General features: G+C 35.1%; 1 protein-coding gene across 1 annotated transcript in view; it reads left to right on the top strand.

The window, feature by feature from the left end:
• COL5A2 (collagen type V alpha 2 chain) overlaps positions 1-18,512 on the top strand; it is a 149,153-nt gene that overhangs the window by 112,858 nt on the left and 17,783 nt on the right. Inside the window, exons 19-42 of the mRNA XM_003940835.4 lie at positions 542-640; positions 1,287-1,331; positions 1,444-1,542; positions 2,791-2,844; positions 3,078-3,185; positions 4,596-4,649; positions 4,974-5,072; positions 5,602-5,655; positions 6,363-6,461; positions 6,570-6,623; positions 6,716-6,769; positions 8,029-8,082; positions 8,907-8,960; positions 10,790-10,834; positions 11,156-11,254; positions 12,252-12,359; positions 12,651-12,704; positions 15,506-15,559; positions 15,775-15,828; positions 16,244-16,297; positions 16,704-16,811; positions 16,920-16,973; positions 17,490-17,543; positions 18,228-18,389. Coding sequence (XP_003940884.3) covers positions 542-640; positions 1,287-1,331; positions 1,444-1,542; positions 2,791-2,844; positions 3,078-3,185; positions 4,596-4,649; positions 4,974-5,072; positions 5,602-5,655; positions 6,363-6,461; positions 6,570-6,623; positions 6,716-6,769; positions 8,029-8,082; positions 8,907-8,960; positions 10,790-10,834; positions 11,156-11,254; positions 12,252-12,359; positions 12,651-12,704; positions 15,506-15,559; positions 15,775-15,828; positions 16,244-16,297; positions 16,704-16,811; positions 16,920-16,973; positions 17,490-17,543; positions 18,228-18,389 — 1,773 coding nt within the window. The remainder of the gene's footprint in view (positions 1-541; positions 641-1,286; positions 1,332-1,443; positions 1,543-2,790; positions 2,845-3,077; positions 3,186-4,595; positions 4,650-4,973; positions 5,073-5,601; positions 5,656-6,362; positions 6,462-6,569; positions 6,624-6,715; positions 6,770-8,028; positions 8,083-8,906; positions 8,961-10,789; positions 10,835-11,155; positions 11,255-12,251; positions 12,360-12,650; positions 12,705-15,505; positions 15,560-15,774; positions 15,829-16,243; positions 16,298-16,703; positions 16,812-16,919; positions 16,974-17,489; positions 17,544-18,227; positions 18,390-18,512) is intronic.

The raw sequence follows: 18,512 nt of genomic DNA on the forward strand, positions 1-18,512 counted from the left end.
CATTTGATTTGTGTTAGAGTCTGAATGTATACACTACACAGATGGGCTTGAATAGCCTGAGTATTTATGTAAGAACATATTAAAAGTAAACCAGGCATATTTAAGAATATCTATTCTTAATATTTTAGTAACTTGCTGTGCCTGAGGTGTAGGGATGTTTCCAGTTTTTCTTTATGGATCTAGATTATCTTAACTGTTAAATATGTGAAAGTGTAACATTCTGATAGAGGTGGAAAGAAAAATGTCAGATTTCGTGGAGGTTCAGAGGTGAGGGAACTTAAGCTAACCCTGATGGATGTGTGGGGCTTCTCTAACTGGAGATTACATATGGAAAGTATTCCTAGTGAAGAATTCCAGTGTCATCCCTTAAGAAGGAAGCGGGAAACTGAGTCCACTCCTTAAGCTTGGTTGGACACACATGTCCTGCAATCCTCTTTAAATATTTGGGTTTCAAATGTAAAATTCCAAATAAGCAGTCAACTTTGTACAATGCCACTCGTGTATTTTTCTTAGATTAACATTTTCCTTTGCACTCCTTTAGGGAGAAGCAGGTCCAACAGGAGCACGAGGCCCCGAAGGTCCTCAGGGGCAGAGAGGTGAAACTGGGCCTCCAGGACCAGTCGGTTCCCCAGGTCTTCCTGTAAGTTCCTAGCGTATCTGAGAACCAGCTCAGAAAGCTGGACATTTCTTGTAACATCAGAACAAATTCAATCTAATATTTTCCTACTGATATATAATATTTGTACATATTTAGGGGGTACCTGCAATGTTTTGTTATATACCTAAGATGTCTAATAATCAAATCAGGTTATTTAGGATATCCATCCTGTTGAGCATGTATCACTTACTTGTGTTGGGAACATTTTAAGTCCTCTTTTCTAGCTCTTTTGAAATATAAAATTTAATATATTCTCTGAATTCTGAATGAATGCCTGAAACTGTGAAAAAATATATTTCCCTTGTCAAGTCTGTAAGTTTTATCTATTTTATATAAAAGAGTGATGGGGGGATGGAGGCAGCAAACCACATTGCCATGTGTGTACCTATGCAACAAGCCTGCATGATCTGCACATGTACCCCAGAACCTAAAGTACAATAATAAATAAATAAATAAATAAATAAATAAAAGAGAATTAGTCCAAAAAAAGTAATTTTTGTGATAGAATATTGATTGATTTTTAAAAATTATTTCTATTTCCTTTTGGAAGATGGCTGGACTCTGTATACTACCATATTTGTATCTAGATATTGCTTAATATTTCATAAACTTTTAATGTACCTTTTAGGGTGCAATAGGAACTGATGGTACTCCTGGTGCCAAAGGCCCAACGGTGAGTACTGCATTTATGCCATGTGATGCTCAAATGGACATGATTCTTTAGACACTGGCCCTAGACTGCTACCCATGTCTCTACTTATCACATCACTCTTGCTGTTTCATAGGGCTCTCCGGGTACTTCTGGTCCTCCTGGCTCAGCAGGGCCTCCTGGATCTCCAGGACCTCAGGGTAGCACTGGTCCTCAGGGAATTCGAGGCCAACCGGTAATGACCTTTGAAAGAACTGTCATCTTTTAGTATAATCTAACTAAGAGCCCCAAGAAATAACATGTAATGTGATGCAATGAAACATAGATAATGTGAGTTATCCAAGTGAGGGAAATAAAGATTGAAGTCTTTGTAAAGTGAAAGTCAAATGTTAAGGTACAATTTGGATGTTTAAATTCTAAGTGGAACATTATTGCAGTATGTTAAATTTTAGTGTTCTTTTATTTAAAATAACAAGGTTGTAACTTTATGGTTCACCTCATAGAATTTTATGAATAACTGAATAATAAATATTATGAAAATATGCAAGCCACCGTAAAGAAATATGAAGCTTTAATAGGAACTTATAGTGACAATTTGGCTTAAAATGGGTTCATCAACTATTTCTTGAGAGTTACTCTTAAAGAGTGACTCAAAACTATTAATCAGATTGAATGTTTTCATATTTGACAGAAATTATTTATTAGAAAAATATTTTTATGAACCCATAAGAAATAAACACATTGAGAAATTGTGCTTAATAGCTTTTAGCTTGATATATAAAAATAAATATTTAAACAAATATTTTCAATTCTTTTCCAAGTAATGTGGTCATGCTGATAAATTCTAAGTGCTGGTGACAGATCTATTAAAACATGAGTGTTGCTAACATATCACATTTGATTTTACCAAGTTCTGAATTTTGCAATTGGTTCTTACAACCTAAATTATGATTGGTATTTAAAGACACACATACAGAAAACCCCCGAACACTCCAAGAGTGAAATGCCCTATTTGAAGTTGCTAAACTCTCAATAAATATATCATAAATATAAAATTATTTTGATTCTGGGTACACAAGTTCACATCCTAAAATACAACCTAAATGTATTTCTCTGTAGAAGTTGTCATTGATAGTTCCAATTTTAATTTTCAAATTTGATTATCTCAGTAATTCCATTTATTGTATATACATTATTATAAAAACATGATTTAAAAATAAATGTCTTAAAAACCACTGTAAATTAGATAAATGGCTACCAAATTATACTGAATTTCATAAAAATTTACACAAACTAATTAACACATTAACATGCATTCATTTAAAAATAATTATATTATACTACTGATGCTGTAGTATATTTTTAAATATACTACAGACTCAGCTGTAGAGAATTTCTAAAGCCTGTTTATTGTAACTAATTAGAGAAGATTGGATTAGCTAACTGTCCTGATTCTTACAAATACCAATATATTTTTTTTCAGGGCGATCCAGGAGTTCCAGGTTTCAAAGGAGAAGCTGGCCCAAAAGGAGAACCAGTAAGATTTCATTGTTTTAATGATAAGAAGATCATAGTATTGTCTAGAAGTGTACATCTCAGAATGCTTAAGAGTTTAAAATAATAATGAAAACTATAATAGCTTGAGATGAAAATATCTAATTTTTCCATATACTTTAAAATTTAAAACACTGACTTCATTAAATGAGCCTTCCAACTATAATTCACTGGTTTAATGGGTCTTTCTAGTAACTGTCCTTCTGTTTTTAACAGGGGCCACATGGTATTCAGGGTCCGATAGGTCCACCTGGTGAAGAAGGCAAAAGAGGTCCTCGAGGTGACCCAGGAACAGTTGGTCCTCCAGGGCCAGTAGGAGAAAGGGTAAATTTGAATAATACAACACATTTTTATAGTTGTGAGGGAATTATGTGAGTAATATAAGAATAGTAAGGAAAACTAGAACAGTTAAGAGAAATGCTTGCAGATGCCTTGCACAGGTCATTACAGTTATCTGCAAATACAAAGAGCGAACTGACTAATCATTCTTCATTCATTCAGCTAATATTGGTTAAATCAGTACTCTATGCCAATTTGAGCAATCTGTGCTTGAAATTATGTCAGTGAACAAGAATTCTATGGTCCTAGTCCTTATGTGAAGACTAGTAAATAGTTGTTTACTTTAGTGGAGAGGTAAACAATAAACAAGTCAACAGGTAAATAAAAAGAGGTACACACTTTTTAAAGTGCCACACACACACTAAATAAAGACATGACAAGTTGGAGAGTAACTACTCATGTATGTCAGTAGTGTAACGTTAGATTAGATAGCTAAGAGAGTCCTCTGAGAAGATAGCATTTTGACTGAAACCTGAAGATGGTTATAGGCCAGTAGAAAACTTGGAAGAAAGAACATTCTTAGCAGAGAAAAAACAAACCCAAAGCAAAGGAGGGCAGAAAGGACTTGGTGATTTTAAAGAACAGAAGAGGTAGCTGTGACTGGAGCATAATGAGACAGGTCTGAAAAGAAGAACCATAATCTCACATTTGTCTAGCGCTTTGGAGAATGCAAAGAGTTTCATAAAAATCTCATTAATGCATGTTATTGTTGACATGTTAATTGCTTTAGATGGTACTTTTGCCTCTCATCTCTAGATATTGGCTTTTCTCTATTTGATTTTACAATGAATTATTAGAATCTTCCTTCCTTCTTTCCTTCCTTTCTCCCTTCCTTCCTCCCTCCCTTTTTCCTTCCTTCCTTCATTGCTTCCTCTCTCTTTTTCTCTCTTTCTCACCTTCTCTCTTTTTTTTTTCTTCCTTGACAGTCTTGCTCTGTTGCCCAGGCTGGAGTGTAGTGGCACCATCTCAGCCCACTGCAAACTCTGCCTCCTGGGTTTAAGAGATTCTTGTACCTCAGCCTTTTGAGTAGCTGGGATTATAGGCACCTGCCACCATACCCAGCTAATTTTTGTATTTTTAGTAGACATAGGTTTTCACCATGTTGGCCAGGGTGGTCTTGAACTCCTAACCTCAGGTGATCTGCCTGCCTCAGCCTCCCAAAGTGCAGAATATTTCTTGATTTGAAGAATTATTTGGCTCGGTACTTATATATTCTTCAAAATTTAAATTTTTTTTTCCATCAAGTCAGATTTTTTTTAATGTATATCTATAGCTATGTTGACTGATCACAGCTCCTAAAACTTTACCATACTAAAAATAGAAACCATCTATTCATTACCTATTGCAAAAATATCAACAACAGTTAATTAAGAATAACATTTTGGTCATTTATAGGGTGCTCCTGGCAATCGTGGTTTTCCAGGCTCTGATGGTTTACCGGGGCCAAAGGTGAGGATGCCCTGTCAATGTTGATACTTATGTGGGGGGTCCTCCAGAAGATGCCGTTTTTCAGCATGGTGATCTAGCTATGCCCCGCATGTGCTCAGATCCAGAAAGGAGATGGGTACAGATGTCAGGCCTAACCCCAATCCCCTCTTGTGTAATTCCTGTATGAAGAGGCGTAGGGGAGAAGGATGCTAGTTGGAGGAATGTGGTGACAAAATATTTGTATGTTATATTAGTGCCTCGATTTGTAAAATAGTAATTTTACTTCTGCTTGCTTTTATTTTTCTATACTCTTTTTCCTCATGCATCTGCTTTGCCATGGTACAGGGTGCTCAAGGAGAACGGGGTCCTGTAGGTTCTTCAGGACCTAAAGGAAGCCAGGGGGATCCAGGACGTCCAGGAGAACCTGGGCTTCCAGGCGCTCGGGTAAGAATGTAGCAAGTGTTTGCTACATTGATTGGGAGGAGTGCCCCTGAGCATGCATTGAAGGGCTTTTGTTTCTTTGTTTTTAAATTTGGTTTACATTTACAGTTTAGAACAATTGTTTTTATGGTCTTGACCCAATTCGTTATTTTAAAAAATACTGGTTTGTGATTTTTTATCATATATAGAAAACACAATAACTTCTAGTCTCTCTTTCTCAAAATGTGTATATGAATAGCTTTATCAATTGGAATGGGAAAAAATACTGTTTGTTATATTTTATAACTTGTTAGCAAGTAAAGAATTTATGAATATTTGTAAATATACTTTTATAGCAATATAGCAAGTAAAGTAATTTTGGCAGAGAAATTCTGATAAATTTTATTTTAACAATACATTACTTAAAAATCTATTTGATTTACAGAAATGTCCTTCCATTCAGTTGACAAAAATGCAACACTAGTTTTACTCTTGAGAATCTACTTCAACTGCAGGTCAGCAACAAACTAAGGGTTGCTTTTTTTATTTTCAGGGTTTGACAGGAAACCCTGGTGTTCAAGGTCCTGAAGGAAAACTTGGACCTTTGGTAAGTAATTTAAACAGAAATCCACACCACTAACATTTTTCAATAGACATGAAACTTAAGTGATATTTATTTGAGGTTAATGTTTTTGATCATGTGGATGCTGGTCATTTTTGCATATTTAAAACGCCTGGAAGCATATTCTTAGGATCTGTTTTCAAGTTGACAAAAATGTAGATCAAATTCTACTAAGATAAATGTTTGAGATTGAAATTCCTTCTCTGCCTGACATGAGTGAAAAAATTAAAATAATAGTTTTTAATATTGGTGAAATTTGTCTCTTAGGAATATTCTCATTTTTTGATATCTGTCCGATTTTATATGTTTGAGGGATAAGTAGGTATGAATTTTGACAGCTTATTTATTCTAAGATCTTCCCTTGTCCTGCAATGTGAAATAGAAGTCCTGAATTTTCATGACCACAAACCAGAGTAAATGAAAGAAGAAATATTTCTCCTATTAATATGATTTTCAGGAAACATGATGAGGAAGCTTATGTCATGATAACAATAAAAGCTCTGTTCTAGGTACTCAAAACATTTCAGTGGTTTTAAAAAACCCATTTGACTGTCCTGATTCCTTAACATAAAAATGCAAGATAATTTAAATTTTATGTAACATTATAGTAAGTAAAGGCAAGTGACACTTTGGGTGATGCAATATTTAGAAAAAACTTACAGGAAATTTAATGGCTCCTATTAATTCTGTAGGGTGCTCCAGGGGAAGATGGCCGTCCAGGTCCTCCGGGCTCCATAGGAATCAGAGGGCAGCCTGGGAGCATGGGTCTTCCAGGCCCCAAAGGTAGCAGTGTGAGTACAGTGTATAATATGTTTGTCATCTCATCATGGTCCTCATTTGGAGCCGGTGTATTTTTGACAAACTGCTTGAACTTTACAAAAGCTTCATTTATTCTTTAGGGTGACCCTGGGAAACCTGGAGAAGCAGGAAATGCTGGCGTTCCTGGGCAGAGGGTAAGTATACATTTTTTGCTAAAGAAAAATAATAGAGTAACTAGTCAAATTCTCATGGCCTCACCTCACAAATTATCTGTGTGTAATATTAGGGAGCTCCTGGAAAAGATGGTGAAGTTGGTCCTTCTGGTCCCGTCGGCCCACCGGTATGTGATTTTTTTTAAGTGAGAATAACACACACACACACACAAACATTTGTGTGTGTGTGTGTGTGTGTGTGTGTGTGTGTGTGTGTATAGCATTTTTCAATGATGTTTGTTCAAAAATTATGAATAAGTTTCAGGAAAAGTGAATAAGAATGTATGGGAATGAAGAATTTCTGCTATATCTTCTCTTTTGATTCCTATGATATAGTGTCTTCTGCCTTTTTAAATATAATGATTGATCTTTTACTTTAAACTCCTTTAAAAGTCTGACTGCAAAGGTGTCTGTATGTCACAAAGAGTATATCAACTGAGGAAAATCATGTTTAACAAATATTTATAACATTTTATTTAAATATTTAATACTCAATTATCTAATTCTCTCAATAATGCATCTCATAAAAATTTATTTAAGGCTAGGCGTAGTGGCTCATGCCTGTGGTGTGATTATCTGAGGTCAGGAGTTCAAGACGAGCTTCGCCAACATGGTGAAACCCCATCTCTACTAAAAGTACAAAAATTAGCCAGACATGGTGGTGTGTGCCTATAATCTTAGCTACTTGGGAGGCTGAGGCAGGAGAATCGCTTGAGCCAGTGAGCTGGTGGTTGCAGTGAGCCGAGATTGTGCCATTGCACTCCAGCCTGGGCCACAGAGCAAGACTCCATCTCCAAAAAAAGAGAAAAAGTACTCAAGTTATTTTTTAGGAGGTAAAAGGAATAATACTTACTCTTTGAGGTCTTATTTTCATTTTAGGTTTTTAAAATGAAGTGTTTATCAGAAATAATTTGGCATATTTATTTGTTTTGGGGTGGGAAAGTTTAAATATCTTTCTAAAATGTTAGCTTTGTTTTCTGTAGTTATTCTGGTTTGAAGTCTTGATAAATAATTCTTACGACATTCAGAAATAAACTACAATAAATATGTTATGTTTTTTGATTAGATATACAAAAGTGATTGGTTTTCCCATGTTCAATCCAATTTCCCCATAAGTTTACAGTTGCCTCCAGACATTTAAGTTTGGATCAAAAAATAAATACATGTTATCAGTTACTTCACTGGCTTTAGAAGATTTTCTCATCTCCACAGACTTAAAACAATACCATTTGATGACTATTAATACTAATTTACTACCTAACTAAAGTGAAAAACCTGTGATTAGAAGAAATACAAAGAAACAGCAATACTTCTAGTGGTTCACATAGACAGGAAGCAGACAAAGATATGGCTATATTCACATTTTTTTTTTTCCTTTACAACTTAGGGTTTAGCTGGTGAAAGAGGAGAACAGGGACCGCCAGGCCCCACAGGTTTTCAGGTATGTGTTAATTCAGTTTTCCATTTCATCTTCCATTAACTGAAATGCTTTTAAAATATATTTATATAAAATATATGGTCAGAAGATTTTAAATTCTACAGTTTTCAAAAAGTCATTCCTCTTTTGATAGATAACATAGATAAAATCAAATATTTTCATTCAAAGTAAAGTTATGGACTTCTAAAAAAACTGATCAAAACCCCAAATTACGAACAAAACAAATTAAAAAAATAACAAAAATATAATAAAAATATGTTAGGAATAAAATGTTCAATAATACAAAATAACAAAAAAGTAACAAAAAGATATCAGGAATAAACTGTTTCTGATATCTCAACAAAGTTGATTAAACCATTTTAAGGCTGATCTAGTTTTAACTGGCACAGTGACTAGAATTTTTTATTGAACAAATTTTCATAATTTATCTACATATATCAATATGTACATGAATAAGAGGAATGATCGTAATTTGTAAAAAAAACTTTATGGACTTACTTTAAATAATATTCTAGCAGTCTAAAATACTGTTCACAGAGCCATAAAAACTCAACAAATATGAAGAAGCTCCTCTTGTATTATCTCTTTTTTGCTAAGTAGTGTGCAGACGAAAATACAATCCTGTGAATTGACTAGCTGTTGTATTTTGTTGGTAGTTTTTTTTTTGTAATGCTTCTGAACAATATATTTTGCTTAAAATGTCTGAACAATATATTTTCCTTGAAAATATAATCTTGGGGACTCCATGAATTGTAAAAGGTAAACTGTTAACACTGGTAGACTATTAAACTTTCACAGATGCACAATTTTATTTCCTTTCATTTTAGGGGCTTCCTGGTCCTCCAGGGCCTCCTGGTGAAGGTGGAAAGCCAGGTGATCAAGTGAGTGTTTAAATAATAATAATGGCAACACCACACGTTGCTGGCTTAATTAGCAGTTTCTGTGCATGAGGCTCTGTTTTGCTTTCCTATACATACTTATCTCTGTGAGTTCTCAGACCAGCGCTATATACTGGTACTATCATTATCTTTATCTTTATTTTATAGATGAGGAAAATTACAGATGTTAGAAAACTTTTCCAAAGTCACACAGCTAATATGATTTGAATCCAGGTCATCTGCTTCCCCAGATGTGTTCTTAACCACTTATGTAAACAGTTATGAACGAATACTAACAATTTTATTCTGTCATTTTCCTGGCACATAGATTTATTTATTTTTCTTCGAGTGATTCATTTGTTAATTTAACCATTTAATAAATATTTGATGAACACTCTGTGTGCTTGGCTTTACAAAGCATTGGCCTGAACAAGCTGAACAAAATGGATCTGGACCTTGCCCTCCTTACAGTATAGTAGGAGTCAAAGAGTATAGGACAATTACAATACTAGCAAGCTCTAAATGCTATGATAGGGGATACTACGATACTATGTTTATGGAAACAAAAAAGATGCACCTAAATAAGACTTAGGGGGTTTAGGAAAAATTTTCCAGACAAAGTAATATATGAGATCTGAAGGATGAATTATGGTAAAAGTGAAGGAGGAAAGATAGGAAAAAACTCCAGGAAACGAGACAACCTTACTGAATCAGAGTGGGAAGTGTAATTTTGGGAGGGTGGAAAGGAGACTGGAGGGTGAATCAGGGGCCACATCATGGAGGGTTTTAATTTGATTCTAATTTGTTCTTCATCATTACAGTAATGGGAAGCTAAGGAAGGGTTTTTAGGCTGGGCGCAGCGACTCATGCCTGTAATCCCAGCACTTTGGGAGGCTGAGGCAGGTGGATCACTTGGGGTCAGGAGTTCAAGACCAGCCTGGCCAACATGGTGAAACATTGCCTCTACTGAAAGTACAAAAATTAGCTGGGTGTGGTGGCACATGCCAGTAATCGCAGCTACTCAGGAGGCTGCCGCAGGAGGGCTTAAACGCAGGAGGCCGAGTTTTCAGTGAGCTAAGATCATGCCACTGTACTCTAGTCTGGGTGACAGAGTGAAAGTCCATCTCAAAGAATAAAAGAAAAAAGGGTTTTTAAGGAAGGAATAATATGATCAGATTTGGCTTTTAGGGAGATCAGGCCACAATGAATACAGTCCACTTCAGGGGAAAAAATTGGAGGCCTATTTAATAAAGTTACCATCTTTATCAAATAAAGAAATTTCAGAATGAAAAACTTTCTCTGATTTAAGAACAAACTGAAACTTTTAATGTGGAAGCGACTGCACTAGTTTGAACTCACTATATCTAATAGAGTGCTTTGTCCATATTATAGGCTCAAGAAAGATTTACTAAATTGAGTAGAATTGAATTGGTTCTATTTAAAACATCAACTCTTTAGCCCTTTTTATATAACTTTTCTTTATTTAAACGTTTTCATCTTCCATTAGTTAAAAAAAAGACATTTAGCATGTATTTTGTTGCCTCTGAAAAAACTAATGCTCCATCTTTGTGAAATAGTATTTTGCATGTTCTCTCTCATTGCTGAAAATCAAGTATTCAGGTATAACATGAAGTTTTTTGGAAAAATGTTTTCATCTAAAATACATGATATTCTCTCATTTATAAAAATATATGTACTTTTCTTTCTTTAATATTGTTGGCTCATGCAGCCTTCTAATGGCACATGAATAGAAACTAGTTGTATGAACTGGAAAGTTTTCTGATAAATGCCTAAACTCAAAGCTCTTGTTCCATTAAAAAATGTATTTATAGGGTGTTCCTGGAGATCCCGGAGCAGTTGGCCCACTAGGACCTAGAGTAAGTATTTTAATCTTCATGATTAATTTTGTTTCCCACTGGCTTCAGTTTTAAAAGGTATCTTTTTAACTCTTAAACTGAGATTTATTTTAACCATTAAATTCTTTGACTAGCTAAAAATCAATTTTGTGAGAAATATTTTGTGCTATGAAACTAGCATATTCTTAAACTTCAAATTTATTTCTTATCACTAAATTAGAAAATTGAGCTTCAGTAATGTCTCATTTCTAAATGTTTTCTGGTAGAAGCATTTCTCAGAAACATTTTAACCCATTTTTAGATCAAGTATTGAGATTATTTGACATTCCAATTTTGTGCTAGGGAGAACGAGGAAATCCTGGGGAAAGAGGAGAACCAGGAATAACTGGACTCCCTGGTGAGAAGGGAATGGCTGGAGGACACGGTCCTGATGGCCCGAAAGTAAGTATCCTAGTGATCTCAGTATTTAAAAATTCTTTAAAAGTACTGCTCAATAAACACATGATGGTGCTAGAATGCATTTGTCATGTTTTTGAAAGATAATTCGATTACATCATTTTCTTTTTCCACAAATATTTAATGAGCGCTTACTAGGCTTTTTCCTTGCAACTGAAGTATCAGCTAAACAGAAGACTCTCTTCTGTGATAGGGATTGTGGTTTAGTGCACATGATGATAGATTTCCATATAGAAAAACATTCCTAATGTTTATGTACATTTTATTAGTGGCTTCTATGAGTATGCAGAGGAAAGAAATAGAAAATTCTGTAATTTATTAGGAGTCTTTTATAATAATATGCTTCATTTTCCTTGTCTCAGGTCCCACAATTGTGCTTATTACGTAGGTGAAAATGAGAATTTTTGAAATCTGAAAATACAATGTATCATAAGGCAGAAATCTGTGCCATTTAGCAATTGGTGGAAGATAATGTGGTTAACTTTAGTAGAAACAACTGAAGTAGAATTTTTCATGATCATGTGACATGAGACCCCTTAATATTTTCATGGTCAGAGTGATTGATATGGTCTACTACAATTTAGATACTATATTAGCTGAAAAGCCAGGCTAATGTCAGATATCAGTTTCATTAAAGAGAGAAAGAAATATTTCTCCAAATGTAATGTCTTTCTTTCTTAATATCTTTCATTATGTTGCCAACAGAGGGGGAAAAAGGCAACTGTATTATTTGTATTTGAATTAGTGTTCAATTGCCTCATAAAAGTTGAAAATGTAAACCAACAATCAAAAAACCAAATCTGATTTTTTAAATTTCAAAATTATCAACTCACTCAAAGACAACTATCTTAGATAAAAATATAAGCACTAAGTTGAACTACCTGAGATTGCTGATATCAGCTATTTTTGACCCGCTAAAAAGCAATTTCATTAGTTTAGTCTTAATATATTGGTGTGGTCACTTAATGTTGGTTCATTTTAGGGCAGTCCAGGTCCATCTGGGACCCCTGGAGATACAGGTCCACCAGGTCTTCAAGGTATGCCAGGAGAAAGAGGAATTGCCGGAACTCCTGGCCCCAAGGGTGACAGAGTAAGTCTTTTTTTTTTTTTTTTTTCTAAGTTCATTTATTCAGACTTTCTACTGAAAGTGATTTCCTGAGCCGGTTTTGTTTCTATCATCCTGAGTTACAAGTCATTCATTCATTCATTCATTCATTCTTCTAAGAAATACTGAAAAAATGCACAGCGTGAGCCGCCATCCCAGGCTCAACTGGATATAACTAGGAAAATGGCAATTAACCATTCACTCTTATGAAACTTACACACAAATGTGGGAAAGAGACAATTAAATGAATAAATTATATTTTGTGTGTTTTCCCAGGGTGGCATAGGAGAAAAAGGTGCTGAAGGCACAGCTGGAAATGATGGTGCCAGAGTAAGTAAAATCATTCTTTTTCTAGCTGGGCTAGTAACCAACATTACAGTATCATATAAGTTTTCCTGAACTTTCCAAAATAAAGTTAATAATGTTTCCTTGGTAGTCAGGAATTGGAGAATAATGACATGTGAGATCTGTTCACATGAATACCCAACAATGGGTATTTATTTTGCTTGCCCTGACTTAAATAGAGAAACTTAAGTAAAAACATATTTATTGTCCCTATGATATAGGTGCTTTTAAGGGGGTGGGAGCCCTCTTTATCTTTCTTTATCATCTTTTTATTTCATATACAAGGTTTGTTTCTGTTAAAATGCTAATCTAGTGAGCTGGCCAATCCCTCATTCCAGCAATAGCAAGTAGAGCTTTGTGGAGTCACCAAAGTTGTGATAACTGTTTCTCAGTATACTGGATATTTGGGGTGAGAAATTTATTGCACAGTGAATCATCATTAATGTTTTCACTAATAAAGAGTTTGAATAAGCAGAATGTCAGAAAGGATGGTTGACCTCAAAGCATTGTTTAATGTCATGTCAGAAACTGATATTTAACAAGCAGTAGGTCTTTGAAATTAGAATGTGTATTTACAATTCCTGGGACAATCAGACTTGAAGGACAATATATTTTCAGACATAAATGATTTCCTCATGTAAGTGTGGCTAGTTACTATGGCTTTAACATCCATTATTTTCTGGAATAGTGCCTGATATTTGATGAATGATTTTTGTCTCAGTATGACATTGTTTGCTGTTAGTTGTCATGTGTGCCCTGGCAATAGCGGTTGTAGTGTAGTGGAAGAGAACTGCTATTTGGTTCTGCACATTGCGTAATTGTTAATATATTGGTTATAATAGCTTTGGATTAAGAAGATATAGTGAAATGTAGTAGAAAAGTTTCACCTTAGGGTAATTAGTCCTTTTTATGCAAATTTAATTAATGATGCACCACTTAACAAATTATGCACAAGAGATATACCTTGCCTTTTAGTTAAATCTAATATTTGATTAACATTTCAAAAATGGTCAAGTAAATCTGGTATATTTTTAATATTTTACATCATAAATATCCTGGAATGAATAAGTAGTGCAGTACTATTTGTAGGAATGATGCTTTGGTGGTTTGTTTTAAGGGAAACTCACAAATACGTATCTATTGTGCCTATGAACTAACTTTGAAATTGCAGTGTGCTAGGATCAGGATGTAAGCAATCACTGCTTTATTTTTATTTATTTTATTTATTTATTTATTTATTATTTTTTTTTGAGATGGAGTTTCCCTCTTGTTGCCCAGGCTGGAGTGCAATGGCACGATCTCGGCTCACTGCAACCTCCGCCTCCTGGGTTCAGGCAATTCTCCTGCCTCAGCCTCCTGAGTAGCTGGGATTACAGGCACATGCCACCATGCCCAGCTAATTTTTAGTATTTTTAGTAGAGACGGGGTTTCACCATGTTGACCAGGATGGTCTCGATCTCTTGACCTCGTGATCCACCCGCCTCGGCCTCCCAAAGTGCTGGGATTACAGGCTTGAGCCACCGCGCCCGGCCGACTGCTTTATTTTTAATGAGTGTAATACACTGTTGCAGGAAAGAAGCAGAGCAGAACACTTACTGTCATCAACACTTACTGTCATCTCATAGTATGGAAAAAATAAATAACATGTTTTCTCTGTATAAAAGATCTATAAACATAAGTAATGAAGTGATATTTATATTCCATCAAATCCTTTAGGGAATTGTATTATATAAATTGCAATATATGGAATATATGTATTTCTACTAGTATGGAAGTATATTCCATTATAGTCCCAGAGATTATAAGAACACAGATTTCTTATGTGCTTGTCAACACTGTAAAAATAAAGTCATTTTTCTTCCTTAAGTTTCTTCAGTAATAAATACAGAAATTAAATGATAAAAGTATATTTGGGCTGCATATGCAGATATCAGATAGAGAACTTGTTTTAGAGAGGACTCCAATATTCCAGCAGTTTCAAGATTGTGGTAATGTGTCAAGAAGACTCAGGTTGTGTCCCCATGTGTTAGCTGTCCTGTCCTCTAAGTGTCAGCTCTCTTATTCCCAGAAATCTCAAAGTAGCTGAGGCTGTAAACCTTAGCTACTTTTCCTTTTCATCTCAAGAAAACTAAGCCAGGCATGGTGGCTTGTGCCTGTAGTCCCAGTTAGTCTGGAGTCTGAGATGGGAGGATCACTTGAGTCCAGGTCAAGAGTTCAAAGATGCACGTGCTGTGAGCACATCTGTGAATAGCCACTGCACTCCAGCCTGGACAATGCAGAGTGGAGACTCTGCCAAAACAGAAACAAAAACAAAAACAAACAAAAGCCTATAATGCCTTAACATGATTTCAATTTTTAAAAACAAAAAGTGATAATTTGCTATTATAATTTAAGAATATAGTACTATATGCAAAAGAAGGAAAGCTTCTTTTCAATTTGCGGTCAAGTATCAGAATAAATTTTAGCAAAGCTAATTAGGCTAAGAAACAGAAACACTTTTGAAGCTCAGCATTAATTTGGCCCTAATACCTGAAAACAGTTTCAGGTATGCATGAGTTGAGCTGCATGAAAGAGATAAAATGCCATATGGAGAAAATATGATGGGAATGGTTTTAAACTAGACAGAAAAATTTTGAAAATATATACATTATATCATTTATTATAGCTAGTGATTTGCAAAAGCACTCAAGTTATAACAAAATAGTCATTTCTCTTTTATTTGCTTAAGCATGAAGATTTTTGTGCATTTTCTTCCCTCAATATGCCTATGTTCTGTTAATTGACAGGGTCTTCCGGGTCCTTTGGGCCCTCCAGGTCCTGCAGGTCCTACTGGAGAAAAGGTAAGTCACAAGTTTTTAATTTGTATACTCAAAATGATGAATTTTGAATAGCTGGCTCTTTCATAAATCTTTCCATTTTATAACATATGGTAGCTGAGCAAGATCATTTCAGAGTTCTTTTCCACTGTCTCCTCCTACACAATGACTAGTGTCCTAAAATTATATTCTGTTTAGCTGCTGTTTTGGACAATAACCATCTGAAATCTGCTTTCTAGGGTGAACCTGGTCCTCGAGGTCTAGTTGGCCCTCCAGGCTCCCGGGGCAATCCTGTAAGTGACAGTATTTTGGTGTTTTTTAGTGCAAGATTGAGCAATAAAACAATTCATCATTTGGTTTTGGTATTTATATACAACGATGCTTATTGATTTTAGGCTATTTATAACTTCCTGGTCTTTAGCTTTTGCATTTCTAATTACATTTAAATTACCTGCTATGCAACCTACTAAGTCTAGTTAGACGGCTTGTTTACTAAATAATTTAGAGGCTGCTTTGAGACTTCTGACCTTGGGAATTTTGTTCTGTGACCTGTATCTTTATATAATTCTTAAGAGTCTTTCTTAAGCAATATGTGTAATCTTTCTATATTTACGTGTCTAAATATCAAATTTATATGATCATATTTTAAAATATTGTTTATGTTTAGAATAATGTGTGAAAGTTACAGTAATCTTTGTCTCCGTCTAGGGTTCTCGTGGTGAAAATGGCCCAACTGGAGCTGTTGGTTTTGCTGGACCCCAGGTACAATTTTCAAAAATTCCTAATTTACAAGTAAATACTTCTCTTCTTATAATAAGTTTAATGATCATTGTCATATGTTTTTAAGACATATTAATAATTCTGGAAAGTTTACAGTTTTCTAGACAATATTCTCATTTTCAATACTTTTTTTATAGACTGGCACAAAACTTGAGTTTGTGCTAGTTGAGCTATAATTATTTGTTAAAATAAAAATGTGGTGGAATAACTTATTTTTCAGGCTGCCTTGAAAGATCTCATCAGAGTAGTTTTTTTTCCTTTATTGTGCTTTAATACAGATCAAAAAACACTGTTTCACAATATATGATTAATTGATACATTAGTAATAATTAAAATAATTTGCTTGTAAGTCTTATAATCAATTGCTTGTTTATATAATTTCGTATAGGGTCCTGATGGGCAGCCTGGAGTAAAAGGTGAACCTGGAGAGCCAGGACAGAAGGGAGATGCTGGTTCTCCTGGACCACAAGGGTTAGCAGGATCCCCTGGCCCTCATGTAAGTTAACAACAAAAAGGCTTAACTTGAATCAAGTGCCCCATGTTTGGAGTGTACATAGAGCCTCTTTTGCTTCACTACAGTGCTCTTTTGTTTGTTTCTATTTAGGGTCCTAATGGTGTTCCTGGACTAAAAGGTGGTCGAGGAACCCAAGGTCCGCCTGTAAGTTTCTTTGATGTTCTGCAAAGTATGCATAGCGAATTCTCGTAATCTAGTGCTTCCCGGTCATGTAAAAGATAATTTTCATCTGAAGCTGTAATAACAAATTACTATCTGTATCAACTGTACTGTAATGCAAAGGGCACTTAACTCAGATGGAGAGTTGGGTTAAAATCAGATTTATAATCTTGGAGACCCAGGTGCCTCATCTGTAATGTGAGTAATATATTACCTATATAAAAGAATAAACAATGTGAAAGCACTCTATTTAATTCAGTTACATAAAATATTAATGTGACTCTAGCACTACTTGCATGGCAAAAGAAAATAGTGCCCTTCCTGCCAGTTAATCTAGATTAATTCCCTCAAATATGAGATGCACTTGAAGGAAAAAGTTTATTGCTTGCAACATGAAAGGAAATCTAAAGGCTTCAGTCTTCCTGTGAAACAAATCTCAGGAAACTAATGTAACTAATTGATATTACTTTAAAGTTTGCTTATATGATATTCTGTTTCTAGGGTGCTACAGGATTTCCTGGTTCTGCTGGCAGAGTTGGACCTCCAGGCCCTGCTGTAAGTCAACTTAGTGAGTCAAGTCACTAATAGTGAAATAATTACACACACATGTATACATTTGAGTTATGTTTATTATTTTATTTAATTCCTTAATGTTATGTTTTCTTATTTAACAACTCTTATTCCAATAATGCCAAGCAAATTACAGCAAAGCAAATCATCCTTAGTAATCTAGCATTTCTTGGAGGGGCTAATTTGCAAGCTCTTTTTAACCCCAATGTTTGATTATTATTCCATTTAGATACTGAACACTTACAATATTATGTGCTAATAATCATTCTCTTCAGTTAAGATGTATCTACAAAACTTTCTTTAATAAATGTTATTATTTCATTATAAGATAAAATCATAAGAATAAATAATTATAACAGAATGAAATATTGCATTTTCATCATTGGAATGGAGCCTTAAATAAGTCTGAAAATTCAAGCTAGTTGCACCACTCTTTAAAAATTATTCAAAGGAAATTGACTGCAAATGATATTTAGTTTTTCCCCTGGGGAATGAATCTACAGCTGTGTTTTCTTTTATATAAATCCCATTGAATGACTGATTATCTCACAGGCAAAATGAACCTGCAGGCTTGGACATCTGCATCTGAGGCAGACAGCACTGTCAGTCGCTCTTACTTGGCTTCCACTTTACCCTCCTGTGTCTTTCTTTCTTTCTTTGTAATACTAGGGAGCTCCAGGACCCGCGGGGCCCTTAGGGGAACCTGGGAAGGAGGGACCTCCAGGTCTTCGTGGGGACCCTGGCTCTCATGGGCGTGTGGGAGATCGAGGACCGGCTGGCCCCCCTGGTGGTCCAGGAGACAAAGGGGACCCAGGAGAAGATGGGCAACCTGTAAGTTTGGCATATTTGTTCCAGACCACCTTCAGCTGAGATATTTACAAATAGAAAGCCGTAATGATCAGTGCCACAAAAATGCTTGACTAATATGCTGGGCACGTTCCTAAATTTTTAAAG

The sequence above is a fragment of the Saimiri boliviensis genome, chromosome 5 (assembly GCF_048565385.1).
Source record: "Saimiri boliviensis isolate mSaiBol1 chromosome 5, mSaiBol1.pri, whole genome shotgun sequence".
NCBI lineage: Eukaryota > Metazoa > Chordata > Mammalia > Primates > Cebidae > Saimiri > Saimiri boliviensis.